At 46.0% G+C, this 24693-nt stretch overlaps 1 protein-coding gene across 8 annotated transcripts; it reads left to right on the top strand.

Annotated features, from left to right (window-relative positions):
• Nucleotides 1-1373: 1373 nt before the first annotated feature.
• On the top strand, nucleotides 1374-24585 carry znf384b (zinc finger protein 384 b). Of its 8 annotated transcripts, none has more exons than XM_056286091.1 (10): nucleotides 1374-1401; nucleotides 2927-2994; nucleotides 18625-18853; nucleotides 18986-19105; nucleotides 19708-19874; nucleotides 19955-20046; nucleotides 20877-21101; nucleotides 22438-22605; nucleotides 22739-22817; nucleotides 22950-24585. In XM_056286091.1, exons 2-10 carry the CDS (start codon nucleotides 2929-2931, stop codon nucleotides 23634-23636), a joined length of 1833 nt encoding a protein of 610 aa, XP_056142066.1. In that variant the 5' UTR covers nucleotides 1374-1401; nucleotides 2927-2928; the 3' UTR covers nucleotides 23637-24585. The 8 variants fall into 8 exon arrangements, with proteins under 8 accessions (XP_056142066.1, XP_056142065.1, XP_056142068.1 ...); XM_056286090.1 differs by lacking the exon at nucleotides 1374-1401 and adding an exon at nucleotides 1721-1892; XM_056286093.1 differs by lacking the exon at nucleotides 1374-1401 and having other exon boundaries at nucleotides 2140-2994; nucleotides 19717-19874; nucleotides 22950-23108; nucleotides 23247-24585.
• Nucleotides 24586-24693: the final 108 nt, after the last annotated feature.

Here is a 24693-nt window from a genome sequence, read left to right as displayed (position 1 = left end):
AGATACGGGTCACTTAGTTTGCATGATGAAACGTATCTGTCAATAAATGTAGTATCCCGATGAACTGATTCAACCTTCTATGATTAACTAGTTACAATGGCCATGTGTACTATTCACAGAGGATCTGGGAATGGTTCCAATAACAGCATTGTAAGATGGCGATAGGTGTACTCTTAGCCCCCCCCCCCCCCCAGGGGGTTCAGAGATGGTTGTTCCCTCTTCACATAGATGGACTCTTGGACTCTCCGTTCAAACCAGCGTTCCTTCTTATCAAGGATGGTCACATCCTCATCCTTGAGAGTGGCCACTGGCCTGTAGATGGGTGCAGACTGCGGAATCCTGGCCTGACGCGTTCGCTCTTCTTGTGCCATCCTCTTGGCCAGCGCCTGTTTGGTTTCCCCGATGTACAAGTCACGGCAATCCTCCTGGCACTTAAGAGCGAACACCATATTGCTGTTTGTGCCGGGGACCCGATCCTTGGGGTGGACCAATTTCTGCCGCAGGGTGTTTTGGGGTTTGAAAGCAACTAAGGTTTGAAACCCCTCACATCATAACACATGTGTCCAGTGAAGATCTTTTCCGGGAGTCAGTCTTCATCAAAAGTGACAAGAATCGAGACACTATCACATTTAATCCCATTTCGGTTTGCTTCCGGACGTTTGAAATCACACTTGCAAATCCTTTCACATCAGCTGTCGATACATTTACCGGAATCCCCGTGACCACTGCCCGGACCAATTTTCTGTCACTAGTCAGAGAAACTTGCACATTCCTGCCATGAACTTTCTTCGTTCTTATTGCTTTCCCTAGTTGCCCTCTCCATCCTTACATGTAATCAGCAGTGAGACTACTTTTTCTCCCTGTTAAAGTGTTTTGCTTTTGTTTTATGGGGAGTTTTTCCTTATCCGATGAGAGGGTCTACGGACAGGATGTTGCGTTGCTGTTAAGCCCACTGAGGCAAAATTATAATGTGTGATATTGGGCAATACAAATAAAATTGGCTTGACTTGAGCCTATATGTGGATTTGGTTGGCTGCACTGGATTCGCCGGAAGAAGCCCCGCCCCCCCCTTGCGCAAGTTTAACAACAATTACCTTGCAATTCTCTCCTTTCTACCACAGCAGCTCTCCCGTCTCGACTCCACGTTTCATAACTCCCGCCACCTACTTCCATCCCCAGCTCACTTCCTGGTCCGTCACTTCCCTCGGCCGCCTCCCGTTCGGTCACGCTCAAGCGTGCCAGTCTCCTTCCTTCCCCGATTCTCGAAAGGCACGTCGCGTAAACGCGACTTCGCCTTTTTTTACGCCCACCTCCGTATTTACCCGATCGAAATCGTGCTATAACCCCCAGACGGTCTCCTATTGTAAACAACTCACTCGAAGGGTAAAGTCACACTGAAAGGTAATAACCCCACCGCACGGAAGGCTACAGATAATACAAACGCACTGCCGGAGTAGGGCGCCACCGCCGGCGCGACAATAAAACCAAAACTAACTTTGCTTCTCATTTGACGCACAGCTACCGCTATTTGAGCTCAACCCGCACTTTGTAATCGATTAGTATGTTATTAAAAAAAAAAACAAACAAACACGCGAGTGCTCTTCGCTCTTTTAAATTCGTTTGACCTCACTCGCCGGAAATGGCGTCACCACGCACGCACCCTCCTTTGTCTCGCGACCTTATTTGAAGGAAGTGCAGCGCAGACGAGACGGCCAGCCGATCCGCCGGAGAGGGGAAAAAAAAAGAAAGGGAAAAAAAAAAGAAAAACCAAGAGGGGGTTGAAAAAAAAAAAACCCCGCTGGTTCGATACAATAGGGCCAATTTGGGAATCGTTTCCAATTTGTCCCCGATACTCGGGAACTCCGGGGAGGGAGACGAAGTCTTCGTTACCGGTAAATACCAGTATTTGTCATGCGTCGGTGGTGGTTTTCGCGATAATTTGCACGACTCTCTCTCCCGTCGCCTCTCCACCCCGTCTCGACAGCCGGAAGTCTGCGAGATGGGCTTTCTGTTTTTTTTTTTTTTTTTTTTGCCCCATATCGTTTTTTTTTATCCTTGAGTTTTTTTTCTCTCTTTGGTTGTTGTTTTTTTTTTTTTTCTCCCCAAGCAGGAGCGCGCTGGAGAGAACAGATGTTGCTATTGGGCGAATTGTCTCGCGCTAATTAGGAAGTCTGACCCATAATTTAGCTCCATAGGTTATAGGCAAGGAATAGAAAAATGGAGTCGCACTATTGCCCGACAGCTCAACGCAAACGTGAAGATGTTTGATTTGATTTGTACCCCGGGGCCGGGGATGGATAGCCGACGTTTTACGGCGGCGTCTGAAATAACGCGATCGGCCCCGAAATGAATAGTTGTTGTTGTCTTAACACAAAAAGCACATCGTTTGGGAGTTGAAAAGAGCGACGCGTTGTCCCCGTTTTCCAACTCGACGGCGAATGCCGTCGTAAAGGTTTCGTGCGGCGTGACACGAAACGACGACGCCAATCATCTCGTGTGCCATTTATGAGTTTGAAGGACCCGATATGCTGATGTGGGGGGGTGGGGGGGCGGATTTTGGATGGCAGCGAATGTTGTTACAACGTTACGCATTACATTATCCACACCAAACGTACGCGTGTCGGGCTGTATCCGCATCACTGTATCCGTTTCTCAGCTAAATGTGCCTGTTTGTAAAGATTGTTGCCATTCTTCATAAAGTGTCTGAATTACCTCGGCTCGGGCTTCGCCGGCGGAGGCCAAGCGGTCCACGGCTTCCAATAAATGCCCCCATTATGACCCAGTATTAAACCAATTTACATTTTTAACGGCGTGGCTAACTCCATGTCTATCACTGTAAACCACAGGCTGTGCTGTATTGTCCCCCCCCAGCCCCCCCCCCTCCTAAGTTTTGTTGGAGGATTTATCTTTTGCTGTCCTATTGCAGAAATGATGGAGGACTCCCACTTCAATTCATCCTATTTCTGGTCTCCCGTCCCCACAGTACAAGGACAGGTAAGACTGGAAGATATTTGGGGGGGGGGGGAGTTGTGACGTGGTTTATTGAATCGTGAAAGAGAAGCCCCATCAAATATAGACTGTTTTCCAAATTAATTGACAGGTTTGTTTAATTAGTGGTTCGACACTAATTAAATGTTAAATCATTTTTATCCCTCTGACGGCTCAGCTCAGCCTTTGTTCGGGTCATTCTCTCCCGTTTGTATAGGGGAGAGGGTCACAATAGACGCCATGGCAAAATCTGGCTTTTTATTGTTGGCAGACGTACCATCCGTACTACATATTGACTTCTATACCTTTTTTCCAGACAAATAGGGCCCGCTGGTAAATTTGACATGATGCAAAGGGTCGACAAACACCTACTTATTTCAACTGAATTCCAACTTAGAATTGGTTCATCCGTTATCCCCACGATCATTATCCACCAAAACACACCGTGGTGCTCTTGGTAGTGATAGGGATGGCTATAGCTGTCTATATATCTTTCTAGCCGTCGTTGAATAAATAGCGTACTCCTGAATTTATGACAAAATGTTAACATGATAAAAACAATTCATATTTTCCCCTTTTTTTTCTCGATCATGCACCTGATCGCTTTGATCTGCTCATTCGCAATATAATCTGGCTCTCTGTGCTGTGATTTGTTTCCAAATAACACCCATACATCTCAAATTGTCACTCATATCATGTTGATTGATGGCTGACGGTCAATGACCACTGAGCACAACATCATGAATAAAAAAAAAACACACACATACACACCAACAAATTTATTCCCTGTCTGCGGGGATTTCCCTTGGGAACAAATTGAAGCTCGGAATAATCTTCATTTATCCTCGGGAGGCATAACAGCTATATGTTTACATGGAGCCTAATATTCTGATTATAATCAAAGAAAGTTGAATCAGTTCATCTGGACGCAATGCTTATTGACAGATACGTTTCATCACTCAATTAAGTGACCTTTTCAGTCTAAACAGACTGCAGGCATCCCCACTCTTATAAACAATGCATCTGCATAACAACCAAAACGCATATGAAACTGGTCGTTTCATATGCAAACATGGGTGTGACCATGAATTAGAGTTTCAATGGCCACGTTCACTATTCACAGAGGATTTGGGAATGTTTGCAATCACAGCATTGTAAGACAGCAACAGATGTACTGTACTCTTAGCCCCCCCCTCCCCCCGATTCAGGGCTGGTCGTTCCCGTTTCACATATGCCCCTTTTCCACTACATGGTACTGGCTCAACTTAACTCGATTTGACTTGCAGAGTGTTGTTTTCCATTACTGTAACAGTACCCCCTCAGTATAGCTGGTCTGCATTGATTTTGGTACTCCAGTTTTCTAGGAACCTCAGCAAAGGTGGTACCAGAAAAGTGGTAACAGTTTACCAAAATGCCACTACTTTCCAGTAATGGAAAACAAAAAAGTCGAGTCAAGTTGAGCCGGTATCATGTAGCGGAAAAAGGCAAAGATGGCCTCTTTGACACCCCATTCAAACCAGTGTTCCTCCCTATCAAGGATATGCGCATCCTCATCCTTGAAAGAGTGGCCACTGGCCTGTAGATGGGTGTAGACTGTTGCCATCTTACAATGCTGTGATTGCGTTAGCTCTCCTGTGTTGTGCCATCCTCTTGGCCAGCATCTGTTTAGTTTCCCCGATGTACAAGTCACGGCAATCCTCCTGGCACTTAACAGCGTACACAATACACTACACTATTGCTGTGTTTGTGCTGGGGGACCTGATGCTTGGGGTTGGCCAATTTCTGGCGCAGCGTGTTTTGGGGTTTGAAAGCAACTGAGACACGATGTTTGGGAAATATGCATCTCAGCTGTTCTGACGCTCCCACCACATATGGAATCACCACTGGTTTATGCTTGGGCAGCTGTTGTCCTTCTCCTCTCTTTGATTGGCTAGTGCACCATTTGGGCATCTTCCTGGCTTTGACAAATGCCAATTTAGAACAACCACACTTAACCAGGGCCTGTTTAACGTGGGATTTCTCCCCTTCCCCGGCCGCTGTGTTGGATGGGATGTTGTCAGCTCATTGGTACAGCATCCTCATGACTCCTAGTTTGTGCTCCAGTGGATGATGAGAGTCAAACCTTAAGTACTGATCAGTGTGTGTTGGTTTACGGTAAACATCAACAATGATTGAATGAATGAATCAACAATCAAATGTCCCCCATCACCAACTGCAATTTCACAGTCTAAGAAGTCTAACCTGTCATTTTTCACATCCTCCCTGGTGAACTTGATGTGGTTGTCCACAGAGGTAATGTGGTCGGTGAAATGTGGTACGCCCTGAGATTAATTTTAACCAAGGTGTCGTCCACAAATCTGAACCAATGGTTAGGTGGTGTCCCCGGAGAGGACATCAGAGCCCTCTTTTCCACTTCCTCCATATACAAGTTGGCCACTTTAGCTGAAATTGGGGAACCCATAGCACACCCATGCCTCTGTCTATAGTGCTGCCCTCTGTATGTGAAGTACATGGATTGAAGACACGGCTTCAGAAGCAGACACACTGGATCAGTGTTATATGTATACTGCTCAATATGCTTTCACATCTGCTGGGCTGACTGCTGTTTTTATTCACAGGTATATTATGCAGTTATAGCACTATGACTAGCATTTAAATATTTTTATAATCAGATTATCTGCTTAATGAGGTGGGTTAAGCATAAGCTGTATGGAGCAAAAGTAAGGAAAGACGGATGAGTAGGTAAGGATGTTGTGAATGGAATCAAATGTGCAAAAAAAAAAGTAATTAATATTCAACATGCATACATACAAAAAGTATAAAAAGAAGTACCCATAGGCATAATTTACGCTGGGGACGTTTCCCCACCACTTTTTGTTGTTGCCCATTTTGTCCCCACCACTTTTTAAAATTACACAGGTACATATGTCATTAAGAGAGACAGACCCAATATGATTACCCAACACACATAAAAAGTGCAAGCAGCTTTTAAAGGCAATCCTTAAAGGGGTGCCATTTACATTTATCGGCAGTATATGTGCCACTGAAAAAAGGTGTGAACATGTCTAACTTTTCATTGTTCCAAGCACTTTTCAAAACAAGCTGACGCCCATGATAGTACCTTTTATAGGAGTAACCCCTGACCCCCCCAACAATGATAGCATCGTCCATCGTGATGTTTCACTGTGGACATCGTCATATGCCAATTGGGTAGACATCGCCCAACCCCAGTCCCAAAACTATTTCAGAAGTAAATGAGCATGGATAAAAGTGCATATGTTAACTTTGATTGAAATGAGCCAATATGCAGTTGAATTGCCCATTAACTAACACGTCCTCAGTGGAGGAGGTAGAATCTGAAGACTCGGGGGAAGCCCCACCCATATCCCTGGCAGAGTTCTCTGAGGTAGTTAAGAAGCTCATCGGTGGCAAGGTGCTGGGTGTGGATGAGATTTGCCCTCTCAGATGCTGAAGTCTCTGGACATTGTTGGGCTGTCATGGCTGACACGCCTCTTCAGTGTCGCGTGGAGGTTGGGGACAGTACCTGTGGAGTGGCAGACTGGGGTGGTGGTTCCCATATTTAAAAAAGGGGACCGGAGGGTGTGCTCCGATTATTGGTGCATCACACTGCTCAGCCTCCCTAAGAAAGTCTACTCTTGGTTTACGGTAGGAGGCTCCGACCGATTGTCGAACCTCGGATCCTGGAGAAACAATGCGGATTCCATCCTGGCCGTGGAACAGTGGACCAACTCTTTACCCTTGCGGAAGTGCTGAGGGAGGCATGGGAATTTGACCAGCCAGTCTACATGTGTTTTGTGGACTTGGGAGAAGGCTTACAACCATGTACCCAGGGGCACTCTGTGGGGGGTACTGCGGGAGTATGGGGTACCGGGGCAGTTGCTACAAGCCATCTGGTCCTTGTATAACCAGAATTAGAGCTGTGTCCGTATTCTCGGCACAAAGACAAACACATTTTTGGTGGGTGTCGGACTCTGCCATGGTTGTCTCTTGTCTCTGATTCTGTTTGTGATATTCATGGACAGGATCTCAAGGTGCAGCCAAGGTGAGGAGTGTGTCCATTTTGGGAACCTCAGAATTGCATCTCTGTTCTTTGCAGATGATGTAGTTTTGTTGGCTTCATCAGAATGCGACCTCCAGCGCACATTGGAGAGGTTCGCAGGATGGAGCAGGACATTGACAGGCAGATTGGTGCAGTAATGCGGACATTGTACCGGACCGTTGTGGTGAAGAGGGAGCTGAGCCAGAAAGCAAAGCTCTTAATTTACAAGTCAATCTTCGTTCCAACCCTCACCTATGGTCATGAGCTTTGGGTAGTGACCGAAAGGGTGAGATTGCAGATGCAAGTGGCTGAAATGAGTTTCCTCCGTAGGGTGTTTGGGCTTAGCCTTAGAGATAGGGTGAGGTGCTGGGAGTAGAGCCACTGCTCCTTCGTGTCGAAAGGAGCCAGTTGAGGTGGTTCGGGCATCTGATTAGGATACCTCTGGGGCGCCTTCCTTTGGAGGTTTTCCAGGCAGGTCCAACTGGGAGGAGACCCTGGGGTAGACCCAGAACTCGCTGGAGGGACTACATGTCCAATCTGGCCTGGGAACACCTTGGGATTCCCAGGAGGAGCTGGAGAGCGTTGTTGGGGAGAGGGACATCTGGAGTGCCCTACATGCTTGCTACCACCGTGACCCAACCCTGGAGAAGCGGCTGATGATTAGATGAGATGCCCATTAACTTTGCCCTCAATATGTGAATGTCTGTCTGTGTTCTTTCAGTTGGTGTATCAGTACTCATAGCTGAGTCTATGTTCATGCCAAAATCCTTTGTTATCATGGGAAGTTTGGTCTTGGTGTCATTCCCATCATATTGAATCCGTTTCATCCTGTTTTGTGTCTCTTCATTGTTAATGTTAGTAGCCAGGAACTTTGCTTTTCATGTCCTTGTATGTAACACACTTTAGAAATCTTTAATTTTGATGAATATCAATTTGAATTAATTTATTAGGTTGATGTATTGAATGTGAATACTATGGCTCTATATAATTATCGTAATGCGTGAGTGAGAAAAATTTCACAGAATTGAAATATTGATTGGACTTTACAAGTAACATGAGATTGGCAATCATAAAAATGTGTGAGAATTATGTTATTACAGAAAAATTGTGTTATTCATTATTTAACAATAATTGATATTATATATTCTCAATTGATAATAATTTCTCTATTCTGTCTTTGCCTTAGTTGCCCTATTGCATTTACTGTTTAGTTTTCCCTTGATCATTTTGCACAGTGAATATACAAACCCCAATTCCAATGAAGTTGAGACATTGTGTAAAACGTGAATAAAAACAGAATACAACGATTTGCAAATCCTTTCTTACGTATATTCAATTGAATACAATACAAAAACAAGATATTTAATGTTTAAACTGATAAACTTTATTGTTTTTTGCAAATATTCACTCATTTTGAACTTGATGCCTGTAACACGTTCCAAAAAAGCTGGGACAGGGGCAACAAAAGACTGAAAAAGTTGAGGAATGCTCAAAAAACACCTGTTTGGAACATTCCACAGGTGAACAGGTTAATTGTAAACCGGTGAGTGTCATGATTGGGTATAAAAGGGGCATCCCCAAAAGGCTCAGTCGTTCACAAGCAAGGATGGGGCGTGGTTCACCATTTTGTGAACAACTGCGTGAGCAAATAGTCCAACAGTTTAAGAACAACGTTTCTTAACATACACCTGCAAGGAATTTAGGGATTTCATCATCTACAGTCCATAATATCATCAAAAGATTCAGAGAATCCAGAGAAATCTCTGCACATAAGCGGCAAGGCCAAAAACCAACATTGAATGCCCGTGTCCTTTGATCCCTCAGGCGGCACTGCATTAAAAACCGACATCATTCTGTAAAGGATATTACCATGTGGGCTCAGGAACACTTCGGAAAACCATTATCAGTTAACACAGTTTGTCACTCATCTACAAGTGCAAGTTAAAACTCTACCATGCAAAGCGAAAGCCATATATCAACAACACCCAGAAACGCCGCCGGCTTCTCTGGGCCCGAGCTCATCTGAGATGGACTGATGCAAAGTGGAAAAGTGTGCTGTGGTCTGACGAGTCCACATTTCAAATTGTTTTTGGAAATCATGGACGTCGTGTCCTCCGGGCTAAAGAGGAAAAGGACCATCCAGAGATTGTTATCAGCGCAAATTTCAAAAGCCAGCATCTGTGACGGTATGGGGGTGTGTTAGTGCCCATGGCATGGGTAACTTGCACATCTGTGAAGGCACCATTAATGCTGAAAGGTACATACAGGTTTTGGAGCAACATATGCTGCCATCCAAGCATCGTCTTTTTCAGGGACGTCCCTGCTTATTTCAGCAAGACAATGCCAAGCCACATTCTGCACATGTTACAACAGCGTGGCTTCGTAGTAAGAGAGCGGGTACTAGACTGGCCTGCCTGCAGTCCAGACCTGTCTCCCATTGAAAATGTGTGGCGCATTATGAAGCGCAAAATACGACAACGGAGTCCCCGGACTGTTGAGCAGCTGAAGTCGTACATCAAGCAAGAATGGGAAAGAATTCCACCTACAAAGCTTCAACAATTAGTGTCCTCAGTTCCCAAACGCTTATTGAGTGGAAAGGTGATGTAATACAGTGGTAAACATGCCCCTGTCCCAGCTTTTTTGGAACTTGTTGCAGGCATCAAATTCAAAATGAGTGAATATTTGCAAAAAAACAAAGTTTATCAGTTTGAACATCAGATATCTTGTCTTTGTAGTGTATTCAATTGAATATAGGTCAAAGGATTTGCAAATCATTGTATTCTGTTTTTATTTACATTTTACACAACATCCCAACTGCATTGGAATTGGGGTTTGTATTTGTGGAAAAAGCAAATAAACCAGAATCGTGGGTGGAAATCTGGATTTAATGGGAAATAAATGGAAGTCAACAATCTTCCAATTAGCTGCATATCACATTGGCACTATCCTTGTCCTCTTGGAGACACCTGCCTCTACATATCCATTGCCCCACCCAGTGCCTCCACCTTCCCAAATAGCAATTTACCTGAGATGGATATGGATTATGATATGCTGGATGATATGGATAAGGTCTTTCTGAATCTCGCTGTCACAGAGTCATCTCAGACTGGCATTGCAATAATTTGAGGTTCACTCTTGAGTCAACCACATACTTCAACCAGTCACTGGCCACCTAATCACCATCTCCATGAATCGGACTAATAACAACTTGTGTTCTCCCAACTCGGAGGTTTTCTTTCCAACTTATTACAGGTCCCAGTCTCACTGCAGAGACGACTATATAGTGGGTTGATCACTAATACTCAGCTGTTTCTGCGTGCTGCAGACGTGCTGCTAATGCAGCAGAGCCACCTCCACCCAACACAAAAACCACAACCCACTGCCACGATTATGTTATTCTCGACAATAACGAATCAGAGACTGAGGTTGCTGTTAACACATTTACGTCCCAAAAAAAAAAACACACACACACTTCCGTATAACCCTTGACCCTGTATCTAATTGGCTACCGCACTTAAATGTGGTTAACCTGTTATACAGCATCTCCTCCTTTTAAGTAAGAAACATTTTTTTCCTCTCTTTCTAGCATTGAACAATAACAAAATGCTTAGTCCTATTTTTTTTCACATCAATAATCCCATTCATTTCTTTTGAACTAAAACTGCTTTAACTGAAATCGCAACACATGTAACACTTATGTTTCTCACTAACATGCACCTTTATAAGTCCAGTCTCTTGGGCGGATGCGAGTGTCTGCCTGATCTTGTAACATATATGTGGTGTCTGGATCACCTGCCGTTTTGTCCACACTACCTCCATCTGTGTCATCTTGGGCGTTTGCATCAGATGCTGGCTGATGGGTTACACACAGATGTATGCGGTTTCTCCTCAACAGTCCATTCTCTGTTTTGACAAGGTAGGCTATTGGGGCTACTGTCTGTTGTATGCCAGTCCCACAAGTGTTCTCTGTGGTGGTCCATACACTCTGGCCTGGGTGCAAGTCAGGTAAGTAGTGTGCTCTGTGACATTTGTTGTAGAGTTGCTCTTGTTTTTTCTTGCCTTGTGTCTCCATACTCCGGAACTGCTTGATGTTGGGCCAGTATGGAGACAACGTTTTGGGGACTTGAGGCAGTGGTCCTTAGCCGTCTCCCCATGAGAAGCTGTGCTGGAGAATAACAATTCTCCATTGGAGTGGCTCGATAACTAAGTAGAGCTTTAGCATAATCTCCTCCCTCTTTCCAGAAGCCTTTCACGGTGGTCACAGCTTGCTCAGCCTCTCCATTGGCTTATGGGTATCTTGGTCTGCTGGTTATGTGAGTGAATCCATACTCTCTGGCAAAGTCTTTGAAAAGAATACAGGCATACTGTGGGCCATTGTCTGACATCAGCAGCTCTGGGACCCCATGCCGACCAAAGATGTTCTTCAGAGCCGATATGACTGTGTTGGCGGATGCAACATGCAAATCGGCAACTTCAATGTATCAGGAGAAATGGTCAACCACTACAAGGTAGGTGGTCTTATCCCAGATGAATATGTCTGTCCGCACACATTGCCACAGTCTCTCAGGTACAGGAGTCGTCAACAGGGATTCCCTCTGTGCTGTTCTGTTTTGTGCATATGAGACAATTTTCAACTTTCTGGCTAATGTTAGCTGAAAGCCCAGCCACCAGACCGACCGACAGGCCCTGGCTCAGCACTTCACTATCCCTTGGTGACCCTGATGGAGGATATCGAGCATTTATTTTCTCAACGAGCTGGGGATAACAATTCTTTGTCTTTTCAGGAGAAGATCTCCAGCCAGGGACAGGTTCTGTTTCTCCTTCCAGTAAGGTGCTATATCAGGTGGCAGGGTCAGGCCACTCAGTGCGACAGTAGTGAATTATGCCCCTTTTCCACTACATTGTACCGGCTCAACTCGACTTTTTTGTTTTCCATTACTGGAAAGTACCGGCATTTTGGTAACTGTTACCACTTTTCTGGTACCACCTTTGTTAGGGTTCTAAAAAACTGGAGCGGGTACCAAAATCAATGCAGACCAGCTACACTGAGGGGGTACTGTTACAGTAATGGAAAACGACACTCTGCGAGTCAAGTCGAGTTGAGCCGGTACCATGTAGTGGAAAAGGGGCAATTGTGTACTGCAGCTGAGGTCTTTTTTCTGTCTCACTACAAGCTGGTGTGGTCTAGCTTTAGTAGCAGGAAGAGACTGTCTGATTGAGTCCAAAAATATTTAGACCGTCTGCTTCCTGCTCCTTCTCTGTCTGAGCGACTGTGTATTCCACTGGTGCTCGTGACAGTGTGTCTGCAGTGATGAGCAGCTTTCCAGGCACATGTACAATGTCAGATGAGAATTTCAACAGTCTCAGTCGGAATCTCAGGATTCGAGGAGAAAGCTCATACAGTTTCTTAGTACTTAGTAGGGGCAGCAGAGGTTTGTGATCTGTCTCAATTGTGAGCCTCATGCCAAAACAGGTACGATTGCTCACATGACCAGGTCACTGCTAGTGCCTCCTTCTCAATCTGAGCATAGTGTTTTTCAGCATCAGACAAACCTCTGGAGATGAACACAACTGGCTTCCAGTCACTACTCTCTGGGCATTTCTGGAACAGAACGGCTCCCAGACCGAAGGACGATGTGTCAGCTGACACACGCATTTCTGCATTGGTATACAGTATACAGCGAGGACTCTGGGTGAGCTTAGTTCTGACTTCAGCTTCTGAAAAGCCTCTCGTTGTGGTGCTCCCCAAAACCATTCTATCTTCTCAGATAGAAGATCTTTCAGAGGTTGTGTGAATGATGCCAGGTGGGGCAGGAACTTGCCCAGGTAATTGGCCATACCCATCACTCTTCTGATGTCGGCAATGCAGGTTGGCTCTGGCATTTCCCGAATGGCTTTTACCTTGCTTGGGTCAGGGTTGACTCCCTCAATGGTGATGCGGTGTCCAAGAAACATAATTTTTCTCCAGGCAAACTCATATTTGTCCTTGTTCAGAGTTAGCCTTTCATCTCTCAATCTCCGGAGTACCTGGTGCAGCCTGGTATCATGTTCAGCCTGATCTTTGCCATATACCAAAATGTAATCGGCATGGCATACCACTCTTTCGCAGCCCTCCAGTATTTGTGTCATCCATCGCTGGAAATGTTCTGGGGCTGAGGATATCCCAAATGGCAGCCTGTTGAAACAGTAGCGACCAAATGGGGTTATGCAGGAGACCGCTGTCTTTGGACAACGGAATTTTCCAAAATCCTGAAGTGGCATCCAATTTGTTGAAAACTTTAGCTCCCGAGAGCATAGCTAGCGTGTGATCCACAGCCAGTAGGACATGTCTCTCCTGCTTGACCCATTTATTCAGGGGCGTCAGATCTACATACAGCCTGATATTCTCCTTTTGATCTCACTTTGGACACAACCACTAGGCCGGCACACCACGGAGTGGGTTGAGTGACCTTAGATATCACTCCCATCACTTCCATGCGATTCAGTTCTGCCCTGACTTTATCCTGCATTGGAAGAGGGACTCAACGTGGGGCAGACAGAGCATATGGTGTGGCCTCTGGCTCCAGTTCAGTCTTGTATGAGTCCTTCAGCTTCCCCAACCCTTTCATCACCATGGGGTATCTATTTCTGACATCTTCACCCACCTGAACTGTGTGCACTCATTTAACAAGCATCAAGGCCTCAATGGCTGGAAGGCCCAACAGCGGTTTCATCAGGTTGACCACCACATAAATGTCCTGTTCAGTTGTCTTGTTTCCAAACTCCAGTTTTACTTTCAAATAGCCTTTTCCATTCAAAAGCTGCCTGCCTGGACCATACAGGGGGTATCCTGGGCGGCTGCAGTTTCCTATGCTTGTCTGTGGAATAGTGGTGCGTCGGAATATCTGTAACTCCAGCGTCAGTGTCTAATTTGAACTCTGTTGTCTCCCCATTCAGCTCCAGAGTTTCTGTCCACTCATGTTCAACACTGTCAATCTCAATAACCAACTCACCAAGAAAGGCGACATCTTCTGCTCCATGGTCCGCAGAATCTTCTGTGATATCACAGGTGCCACTGGCTGATCGACATTTCCGGGCAAGATGTCCTTTTCGTTTGCATTTACGGCATTCTGCATCTTTGGCGGGGCAATCCTTCCATTGGTGCTTTATTGCGTTTCCACATCTACCACAGCCTGTGCCTCTGTTTTTATTTTCTGGCTTGACTTTTGAGCTGAATTTTTGCTATTTTGTGCCTCTTTGGGTCTGTCACCTTGCACTTATTATATTACATTATTACATTACAGTCATTTAGCCGATGCTTTTAGCCAAAGCGACTGACAATAAGTGTATTTAACGTAGGAAATCAGGAGAACTACTAGTCATCAGCGGTCATAAGTGCATCTAAACAAGCATCTAAGAGCATTATTATTGCATTTAAGTTCTCTGACTGCCTCTCATTTAAGCTGACTCATAGTACTGGCTGCTGCTTCTTTATTTCTTCACTGTGACACACTGGCTATAGTTTTGACTAATGTGAGTTCAGGATCTAACTGCAATGACTCAGACAGCCTTGCATCGCTTAGACCAGGGGTGGCTAACCATGTGCCATGGAGAGCCATGTGTATGCAGGTTTTCATTCCAGCCAGACTCCACACCAGGTGATTTCACTGATTAGCAACCCTTCAACCAAAGAGGAAGAATGTATCAGTGAAATCACCTGGTGTGGAGTCGGGTTGGAATGAAAACCTGCATACACATGGCTCTCCATGGCACATGGTTAGCCACCGCTGTCTTAGACCAACAACTACCCTGTCTCTGATCGGTTCTTCTCTTAGATCTCCAAATGCACAGATGCTTCAGCACTTCCCCCTGGCTCTTGATTGCGCCTCACAGTGTTTCTTGAAAGCATGCTTCACATCGTCATAAGATTTTCTCTGATCATGATTTAAGGGCAAGACATCCAGTATATCCTCAGCTTCGTCCCCTAGAGCAGGGGTGGGCAGTCTTATCCAGAAAGGGCCGGTGTGGGTGCAGGTCTTTGTGCCAACCAAGCAATTACACACCTGTTTCTCCTAATCAAGTTCCTCAGCAAAGACTCTACCGGTTGATTAGTGGGGGTCGGGTGTGTAACTGCTTGGTCGGAACAAAAACCTGCACCCACGCCGGCTCTTTCTGGATAAGACTGCCCACCCCTGCACTAGAGTGTACATCGGCGTATTTACTTGATATTCTTGTGTCTGTTTATCCAGGCTTGGCGCTATTCTGGAGCGCTCGAAACGTCGCCATTCGCCGGGATTATTCAAATCAAACTTGCCTGGTGGAGTCAGTTGCGCGCTGCCTGCCGGAGCTGCTGCTGCTTGTCCCGGCTGGCTTTTCTGGCTTGCCTCGGTGACGCCGCTAGCTTGTTCGGCTCATTTAGCTCCGACTCCTCACACGGGAGGAGGTGCGGGGCGGCGTTTTTTTTTTTTTTTAAGTACTCTTATGGAGGCGCGTCGATCTCCTCCCCTCGTGTGACTTCAAATAACTTTTTCCAGCTTCATTCTGACACCATATTCTGTTATTCTCGACAATAACGAGGCAGGGGACGAGGTTGCTGTTAGCGCGTTTACGTCCCCAAAAAAAACCAAAAAAACACGCACTTCCGTATAACCCTTGACCTTGTATCTGATTGGCTACCGCTCTTAACCGCGGTTCGCTCGTTGCGCAACAACGATGATGTTTGAATTTTGATTCCCGGCTTCGTTATAAGCTTGAAAGTATCTTGACGAAAACCCAGCTACTGTGACCACTGGCGCCCCCAGAAATTTTTCGTAGGGGGGGGGGGCACTGAAAATCTTGGGGTGGCACTCCAAAACCAAAAGCCATGACTGAATTTCGGGAATTCTATGATGCTGTTGCGGTATACTGTATAGGCTAGTTGAAAACTGTCAATATGAGAGTTAAGAAAAATATACATTATTGATTTTAAGTGAACAGCACCTAATGTAAAATATCAGATAGAAGCATATTATGCATAATCAGAAGCATATTGTGCATATGCGACTCGTGGCTGGGGGGGCCAGCGGGGGGGGGGGCTAGGGATAGTATCAGGGTGGCTGTGGCCACCCCTGGCTCCCCCTTGGGGGCGCCGCTGACTGTTACCTGCCAGAGGATGGCTCCCAAACCAGAGACTGCTGACTGGCTTTCCATTCTTGTCTGTAATTTAAATAGTTAGCTACCGTTTGAGGAGTTAGTTCAATGTTAAAGTTGGACTTTAATTTGATAGTTAAAGGAGCTGTTTTGATTTGTATTGTCTTTACACTACAAGCTATGGGACATTTTTGTTTTCTAAATCACAATGGCTTTGTGTAACCACTAATGAGGAGTGACTCCAGGACAGCATTACTCACACGGTTAAAGTCTGACTCATGCTCTCATGCAGCATGTGTGGCAATATGTATAGCAGAAATTCAGGGAGCCTACCGTCATGGCCATCAACCACTTCTTCAGAAAGGAAATGGCAATCGAGAAACGAAATATCTCCTACCGTGCCTGTGTAGATCCTAGCATCCCACTTAGCTGATGCTCCACAGTTATGAAACAAAGCCAGGAATCGCTCAAGGCCGCAGAGAAGTCGCTCGATGGGGCATTTGGAATGGAGCAACTCGTACTTCAACAGATAATAAGGATAGTGCATTGCAGATGAATTGGTCACAGATAAATAGGTTTTCCTCTGAAAATCAGGGAAACCTTTTGCCAAATAAGGCCTACTTTTTTTTTAATCACCCTCGCCCGCTGAGTTTGATCAGAATTGGACTGCGGTGTGGGAAACAGTCTTTGGAGAGTTAAGGTTATAAATTCTGATACAACACATCCAGTTTTGTTGGACCCAGGACATCCTTGTACTCGGTTTATTATCAAAGACTATGATGCACCCAGGCTTGGAGTGGATATTCGTAGAAATCAGGAGAAGGTTATCAGTCTTGAGAGGAAGGGCAGCAATCCATCATCAGCAATCTTGTCATCAGTGCTGTAAACGGCGGACCAACCCTGCAGTGCCTTGAATGGCTGATCTGCCTCCTGCCCATCTACGCTTGTTCAAACCACCCAAGAGGTCAATGAGAGTGGATTACTTTTGGCCATATACTATAAGATTGGTTGCCAGACAGAGAAATGATGAGGTGTGTCATAAGTGTTGGGCCAGCTGCTGTATTCCTCTAGAGTTGCTTTACAGGTACAATGAGTAATTTTTTTTTCTCTAGTGACCATTATCAGCAACTAGTAGGAATCGCAACAGAATCGGGAAAAAATAGTCTTCTTTTGCACAAATATCCTTTCACAACACATCTTTATGAATGCTCAATAATCCAGATAAGAAAATCAAAGAAAGCTGAATCATTTCATTTGGACACAACACAATGGAAAGAAGAACTGGAGTTGGTCCCCGGGCGCTGCAGCTGCCCACAATGGGATGGGTTAAATGCAGAGAACAAAATTCATTGTAAGAATACAATTTGTTGTAAGAATACAATGTCAAATAAAGTGGCTTTCTTCTTTCTTGAGAGGGAAATGTTTCATCACTCATCTAAGTGACCTCTTCAGCCTCAACTGACCACAGGTATCCCCACCCTTATAAACAATACAGTGGCCCGATGACCGAAAACAATCGGTTTCATGTGCAAATTATCATGACTATTAACCAGAGCTACACTGGCCATGTGTACTATTCACAGAGGACTGGGGAATAGTTGCAATCACAGCATTGTAAGATGGTGACAGATGTACTCTTAGCCCCCCCCCCCTTGGTTCAGAGATGGTTGTTCCCTCTTCACATAGATGGCCTCTTTGACTCCCTGTTCAAACCAGCGTTCCTCCCTATCAAGGATGTGCACATCCTCGTCCTTGAAATACTGGCCACTGGCCTGTAGGTGGGTGTAGACTGCGGAGTCCTGGCCTGACGCGTTACACACAGAAGAGGTAACGTGTGGGGGCGCCTGGGTAGTGTAGTGGTCTATTCCGCTGCCTACCAACATGGGGATCGCCGGTTCGAATCCCCACGTTACCTCCGGCTCGGTCGAGCGTCCCTACAGACACAATCGGCCGTGTATGCGGGTGGGAAGCAGGATGTGGGTATATGTCCTGGTCGCTGCACTAGCACCTCCTCTGGTTGGTCAGGGCGCCTGTTGAGGCGGGAGGGGGAACTGGGGGGAATACGCCCCCCCCCGGTGAAACTCTTTACTGTCAGGTGAAAAGAAGCGGCTGGCGACTCCACATGTATCCGAGGAGACGTGGTAGTCTGCAGCCCTCCCCAGATCGGCAGAGGGGGTGGTGCAGCGACCAGGATGGCTCGGAAGAGTGGGGTAATTGGACGGGTACAATTTGGGAGAAAAAGGGGGTCTCAATAAACATTGTGTCCAGATGAACAGATTCAGCTTTCCGTCTTTGCTGTCACAACACAGTTCCTCGTGCCCCTGGCACAGTAGGTGACCGTAAAGATCTACCTGGCAGAATGGAAAACTGTTGATCACGAGGACCATTTTGAAATTATGCCATAGAAGTGAGGATAAATATGAGACGTGCACCCTTCATCTGTACATCCCTCCCCTCTGTACCGACAGATCGAAAATGCCATGTTCCTGAACAAGATGAAAGAGCAACAGGAGAAGAATGCCGCCTTTTCCCCTCCATCCGCCCCCCACTACCAGACAACTGTGCTGACCATCCCTGGCCCGGGCACTAAGCAGGAGGGAGGCGGGCAACCCGGGCCCGGAGGACACCTACACCCCCCTCACAACGCTCAGAACATCACAGTGGTTCCCGTCCCTTCCACGGGCATCATGACGGCAGGTAAATTCGGCTCGCCAGGGGCAAGATTGGGGTCTTGATAGAGATTCTGAATGTGTGGTTCTGTCTCTCTGTCTGGCTTACTCCCTCTCTCTCTCTCTCTCTCTCTCTCTCTCTCTCTCTATCTGTCTGTAGCGGGTCTGGTCATAACGACTCCTCAGGGCACACTTGTATCTCCCACCTCCTCTCAGTCTTTTGTCTCTGGTCATCCAACAACAACCATGATTGTTTCTGCACTCCATGCCCCTAATGCAGGTAACGCTTTCACACGATGCTGCAGGGATGTGAATTATTGTCAGGCCTCGACACACTTGTTGTATACTGTTTTTTTTGGGGGGTTTTTACAAGCCATAAGGTGACACCATACCTTGCACGTTGTGTTATTGCCCAATAACCAGGCTGTGTGATGAGAGGGGGGGGGGGGTGGGATATTTTGTTCAATTTCAGTTCACGTTGTTTCCAAATTATAAGCGCAGTGGACCATTTCACTTCACATCATTTGGAGATTTACAGTCACTGGAGGAAGGGCCTACTGCTCTTGCTACAATTTCATTTCCCATTCACAGTAGAAGCACTTAATAAACTCGTTAATGTCAAGGGGGTTCTGCAGAGCCCGGTCTAGAAAGAACCGCTGCTCATCTGCTGAACGACGCGTTTCATATTCGGCCGACTCGGACATCGTTAGCTTGCTCACGTTGTTGGGTAATAAGGATTTGCATAATGGTTTGCTAATGAGTGATTAGATTAATATGTGGTTGTTTTTTGGGGGGGCCAAAATGATGTAACGCCCCCGAAAATACTCGCATACAATAATCATCATCGTCAATGATGTTCTCTCCTTAAACCCGGCTCCTAAGAAAAAAAAGAAGGGGATGGGGCTCCCCATGTGGTCGTTATGCCAACGCCCTCCAAACGGGGCAGAAAGAAGAAGACCGCTCTCCCGAGGGTGGGTCCCATCGGCGGACACCCGCTTTCAGCGGGAAACGAGACGCTCATCCTGGCTCACCTGACGGCCAGCGGCCAGGTAAGAGAATTTCTGTGCTCGGGAGCATTTCGGGACGCCGCCGCGATGTGGTAAAGCTCACATCATTTAACTTTTGGTAGGTTATGTCTTTGCAGCATCATGCCGGCGACCCGTATGACCTGTCGAATGAAGACGAAGACCACGGACTGAAAGACGGCACCAAGACGTACAGGTATGGCGTCGCCTGAACGGACAAATAGGCCAACATCCTGCTCGCCACGCCCGTTTCTTCAGTGTCCTAGCTGTGGAATGCAAGCGCTCTCATACCCCCGTGTTCTGTCCGTATCAGCATACTGCTGTTAGGCACAGGCTTGTGTAGATGCACTGGGCACCGCTGGATGTTAGCATCTGACACACAACAACACACACACACACACAAACTCTCAGTAATTGTACACACACCTCACTGCATGTTATGGCAGAACACACCGGCGCTGTGGCTGAGCGGTGCAAGACTCCCCGCTGTCCGTGAACCTGCACGTTAGAAGACAGACACGAGTGCTCGCTCTGCTTCATAGACGACGCCCTCTGTCCCCGCAGTCGGCACACTCTGGTCACACATCATCGCTTACTCCCCGCTGTCCTCTGTCCTGTTACTGTCTCTTTATTGCATGGTCTTCCAGTCGTAGGATCCCCTCAGGTACGCTCATGTGTTTTTCACAGTTGTAGTATCGAACTCTCCCCTTCGGTTCTCACTGACCCTTCTTGTCTCTCCCTCGTGTTTACCTGTCCGTCTCATAATCGGTCCACCTCGTTATTTTTTTATTTCATTTTTTTTATCTCTTGCACTGGGTGTCATTGCCTGTTGTGTCTTATCTCTCTCTGTGGGTCTCTTTCCATGTCTTCTTTCAACCACCGTCATCTTGTCCCTTTTTTTTTCTTTTTTCTTTCCTGTCCTCCTCTCTCTGCTTCCCTCTGTCTCCCTCTCTGTGGTCATCTCCCTCTCCTTCCTTTCTTGCCCTTCCACCCCACCCTCCCGTCCCTGTGTTTTTCCGCCTGTAGGTGCCGGATGTGTGCGGCGACCTTCTTCAGTAAGTCTGACATGCAGATCCACTCCAAGTCGCACACAGAGGCCAAGCCTCACAAGTGTCCTCACTGCGCCAAGTCATTCGCCAACTCCAGCTACCTGGCCCAGCATATCCGCATCCACAGCGGCGCCAAGCCCTACACCTGCTCCTACTGCCAGAAATCTTTCAGGCAGCTCAGTCATTTACAGCAGCACACACGGTACTGCAGCCCCCACCCCCCACAAACCAACCAACCCCTGCACCGACGCACCGTGCTCCTTATCCTCTAACCATGCCGCCACCCTCACAAACCCCAGAACCCTGTCCTCCATCTTGCTAATCCAGTGGGAAAGTGTGTAGAGTAGAGGGCAGATGCCTAGGACGTTGCCACGTGGCTGTTGGTATGCATGCTACTCAAGCCGTTCATCCAGAAGTGACCTTTTTTCTGAAACTTACCCAACATCTGAGCAGAAATTATGACCGAGAAGTCGCTTCTGTAAGACAGGCGCGTTCCTCCTATATATGTTTCACGATCTATAAGGCGACCGGAACGGCCATTTAACATCGTGCACGGCGTTCTGAGATGCCGACTGCTGCCAAGCAAATACTTGACCTTTTTCCACTGTCTTGTGTGCGCACAGTAGTTGATTGTGCAGCATCTTATTTTCCCAACTTTTTAGGCCCCTTATGTTTTTGTTTTTTTCTCTTCTATCTGCATGTCCTGTCATTTCTTCTTCACCTCCGCTTCTCACGCACACACTCGCACACACTCAAGAACATACGAGCAGATTTTCAGGCCGTCTCGGATGCGCTTGACTTTCCTTTCTGCACATAGTGTCATTGTTTGGTCGTCTAGGTCTCCTTAACCACGCTTTGCAACGCTTTTGCTCTCTTGAATTTTAACTAGAACATTCTCCGAACTGCCAGCGAAAACCCCTTTTGCTCCGTGTGACGCTTTCCCATTGCTTATCATTTAACTCGGGATGCAATTCCTCTTTTTTTTTTTTCCCCTTTTCATTTGTTTCCCCTGAAACTATTTGTTGCTCATCCTTGAAGCCATTAAGATGTTGTGGTTGGATTCATTCCGTACGTTGTGACACGCGGCTACTTTACATTTATGTCATTCACGTATTCAAACCTCATGCATCAAAAACAGCCGGTCCCATCAAGTCCAAGTACCCTGTTCTTTTGCTTTGTTGTTCTTAGACTATGTGGATCATAAGGAAACTTGTTGGCACATGCCAAAGTCATCCCAGCGCTTATCGGACTGGACAGAACACTGATAAATTATATGCACGTTTGTGTGTTGTAGATTTTTGAAATTGTTCTTGTCCCGACAAAATCCTCTTACATTTTATAGATTTCAGTATTCTTATTATTAATTTCCTTTTTGAATGACAGCTATTCCTCACAGTTTGTGTGTTCGTTTTGTTTTTGTTTTTTTTGGAATCTGTGTAAATTGGGTGTGGTACATAGAAATAAGGTATTTCCTCCTCTATCCTTACTCTCATATTCTTCTTTGGCTTTGAATCCCCCTTTTTTCCCCCCCTCGTAAGGAACCACACCGAGTCGAAGCCTCACAAGTGTCCCCACTGTACCAAGTCCTTTGCCAACTCCAGCTACCTGGCCCAGCATATCCGCATCCACACTGGAGTGAAACCCTACACCTGCTCCTACTGCCAAAAGTGCTTCAGACAGCTCAGTCACCTCCAGCAGCACAACAGGTAAGTGAATCACCGGGCTTGGGTTTCTCATCTGCTTCTGTGTCTTTTAGCGGTCAGGTTAGGTCACTGTCATAAAAATGTGACGGAGGGAGTTGGGAGGGTGTTTTACATGTGTGTGTGTGTGTGTTTTCAGGATTCACACTGGAGACCGGCCCTACAAGTGTGTCCATCCTGGCTGTGAGAAATCTTTCACGCAACTATCCAACCTGCAGGTAAGGGATAATTTTGTTCTCCTAGAACGGAAATTAAAAATGTATGTCACCTTGGGACATTTAGTTGTGAGCGTTCAGTTTAGAGGCAAACACTCCTGTGGCTCTAGTTTTACTGGCCGTTCTCTTTTCCAGTCCCACCGACGGCAACACAACAAGGACAAACCCTACAAGTGTGCTAACTGTAATAGAGGGTACACGGATGCAGCCAGCCTTGAAGTGCATCTGTCCACACACACGGTGAAACACGCCAAGCTCTACTCATGTGGCCTCTGCAACCGTACTTACACATCGGTAAGGCAAATATACATTTCTGAACAACATTTCTGTGTCAAACACCTTGCAACGCAATACTGGTATCACACACTTGGCATCTACTTTACGCTATTTAGTCCACTAACCCCACTTCTTCTCCTCATCCCCAAATCCCAGGAGACATATCTAGTGAAACACATGCAGAAACACAACCCAGATCAGCTAACGGCATCAGTGGTGGCTGCAGCACAGCAAGCTCAACAGAACCCCAACCAAAGACAGGATCCAGGCCAGGGCGGTGCTCAAAACCGAGGCGAGAGCACAGATAGTAGGTCAGCCAGGCCTGGAGGAGCTGGTGGCGGAGGAGGAGGACAGCAGGGACAGAACCAAGGAAACTACCCCCAGACACAGTCCATGCCCTGTCCTTTTGACTTGCACCAGTATAAGACAGTGTCCGCCAGTGACATCCAGTACAAACCAGTCAGTGTGTCAGACATGGCTGCCCACAAGGACCTCTGTCTCAGTGTGGCAACGTCCACCATTCAAGTGGAGCATCTCAACTCTTAAATGTTTAAAAGGAGAGATGATGGAAGGTATGGAAGTAGTGTCCAATAAGCAATCACCAGTTGGAGGACGGAGAGACGGCATATGAAAACAATACTAAAATGAAATAGGAACCTGGGACGATATGACTGTGCCTGAATGGTGGATGGCGGTAGAAAGGGGAAAATACTTTGAGAGATATAATGAGGACTACATATTTTGTCACTTTCCTTTCTTTGTTTGATTCTGTTTTGCTTTACTGTCTAATGAATAGGAAACGCATGTAAAGGCTGCAATAAAGTATGCTTCAGTCCATCACAGTGATGGTATTATAGAGGGGAAGAGAGAATGTGTGTGAAAGAGCCTATCATTCTTGTGTTATTTTATATCCTCCTGCTCTTCTCCACATACATAGTACAGGCCATGTCAAGTTCTGGTCTTTTTTTGATGAAACTGGTAGTCAACTGTGAAGGTAATTTTTTATACTTTCATACAGAGCTTTTCAGTTTTTACATCAGTGTTATTACCTCTACCATCTTGTAAAATATCTACCCACAAATGATTTTTACTTAAAAGGGATTTAGATGATATTTCCATTTCTGGAAATAAAAATAAACAACAAAGTCTATCTATATATATATATATACATACATATATATATCTATATATACGTACCAGTATATACAATATGTTTATGTGTTAAAAGGAAGTGGTAAACTATATAACCTGTCTGAAGCCTATGACAGCCCTTTTTGCATCACATGACCTTGAGGAAAGTGATAAAGCCAGTTCATGTTTCATGTCATCTTTATCGTATTTCTTTTTTGTGCATATGTCCTGAGAATAACACGGTTATCCAGATGTATTCTTGATATACTTCCACTATACCAATGTTTATAATGCTCCTTTATAGACATACTGACACAACTGATTAGTGTTTTTTTTTCCTGCTTATGATACAATAAAACCTCTCGGAAAGCTACCTCGTTGTCATTTTTAAATCCGAATCGATTCAGTTGGGGAATTCCTTATTTCCCTTCTCGCCGCAGTGGACTTGTTGAGCATCATTTACTCTCATCTT

The sequence above is a fragment of the Lampris incognitus genome, chromosome 9 (genome assembly GCF_029633865.1).
Source record: "Lampris incognitus isolate fLamInc1 chromosome 9, fLamInc1.hap2, whole genome shotgun sequence".
In the NCBI taxonomy this organism is placed as follows: Eukaryota; Metazoa; Chordata; class Actinopteri; order Lampriformes; family Lampridae; genus Lampris; species Lampris incognitus.
This window is presented reverse-complemented; position numbering and strand designations above follow the sequence as displayed.

What these genes read in the sequence shown, in the direction of transcription:
- znf384b (XM_056286089.1), top strand. Translation starts at nt 2,824, where the DNA reads ATGTCTATCACTGTAAACCACAGGCTGTGCTGTATTGTCCCCCCCCAG. An exon ending in TCCCCACAGTACAAGGACAG is followed by an intron (nt 2,995 to 18,624) that starts GTAAGACTGGAA and finishes CTGTACCGACAG; the next exon opens with ATCGAAAATGCCATGTTCCT. An exon ending in ACTCCATGCCCCTAATGCAG is followed by an intron (nt 19,106 to 19,707) that starts GTAACGCTTTCA and finishes CCGGCTCCTAAG; the next exon opens with AAAAAAAAGAAGGGGATGGG.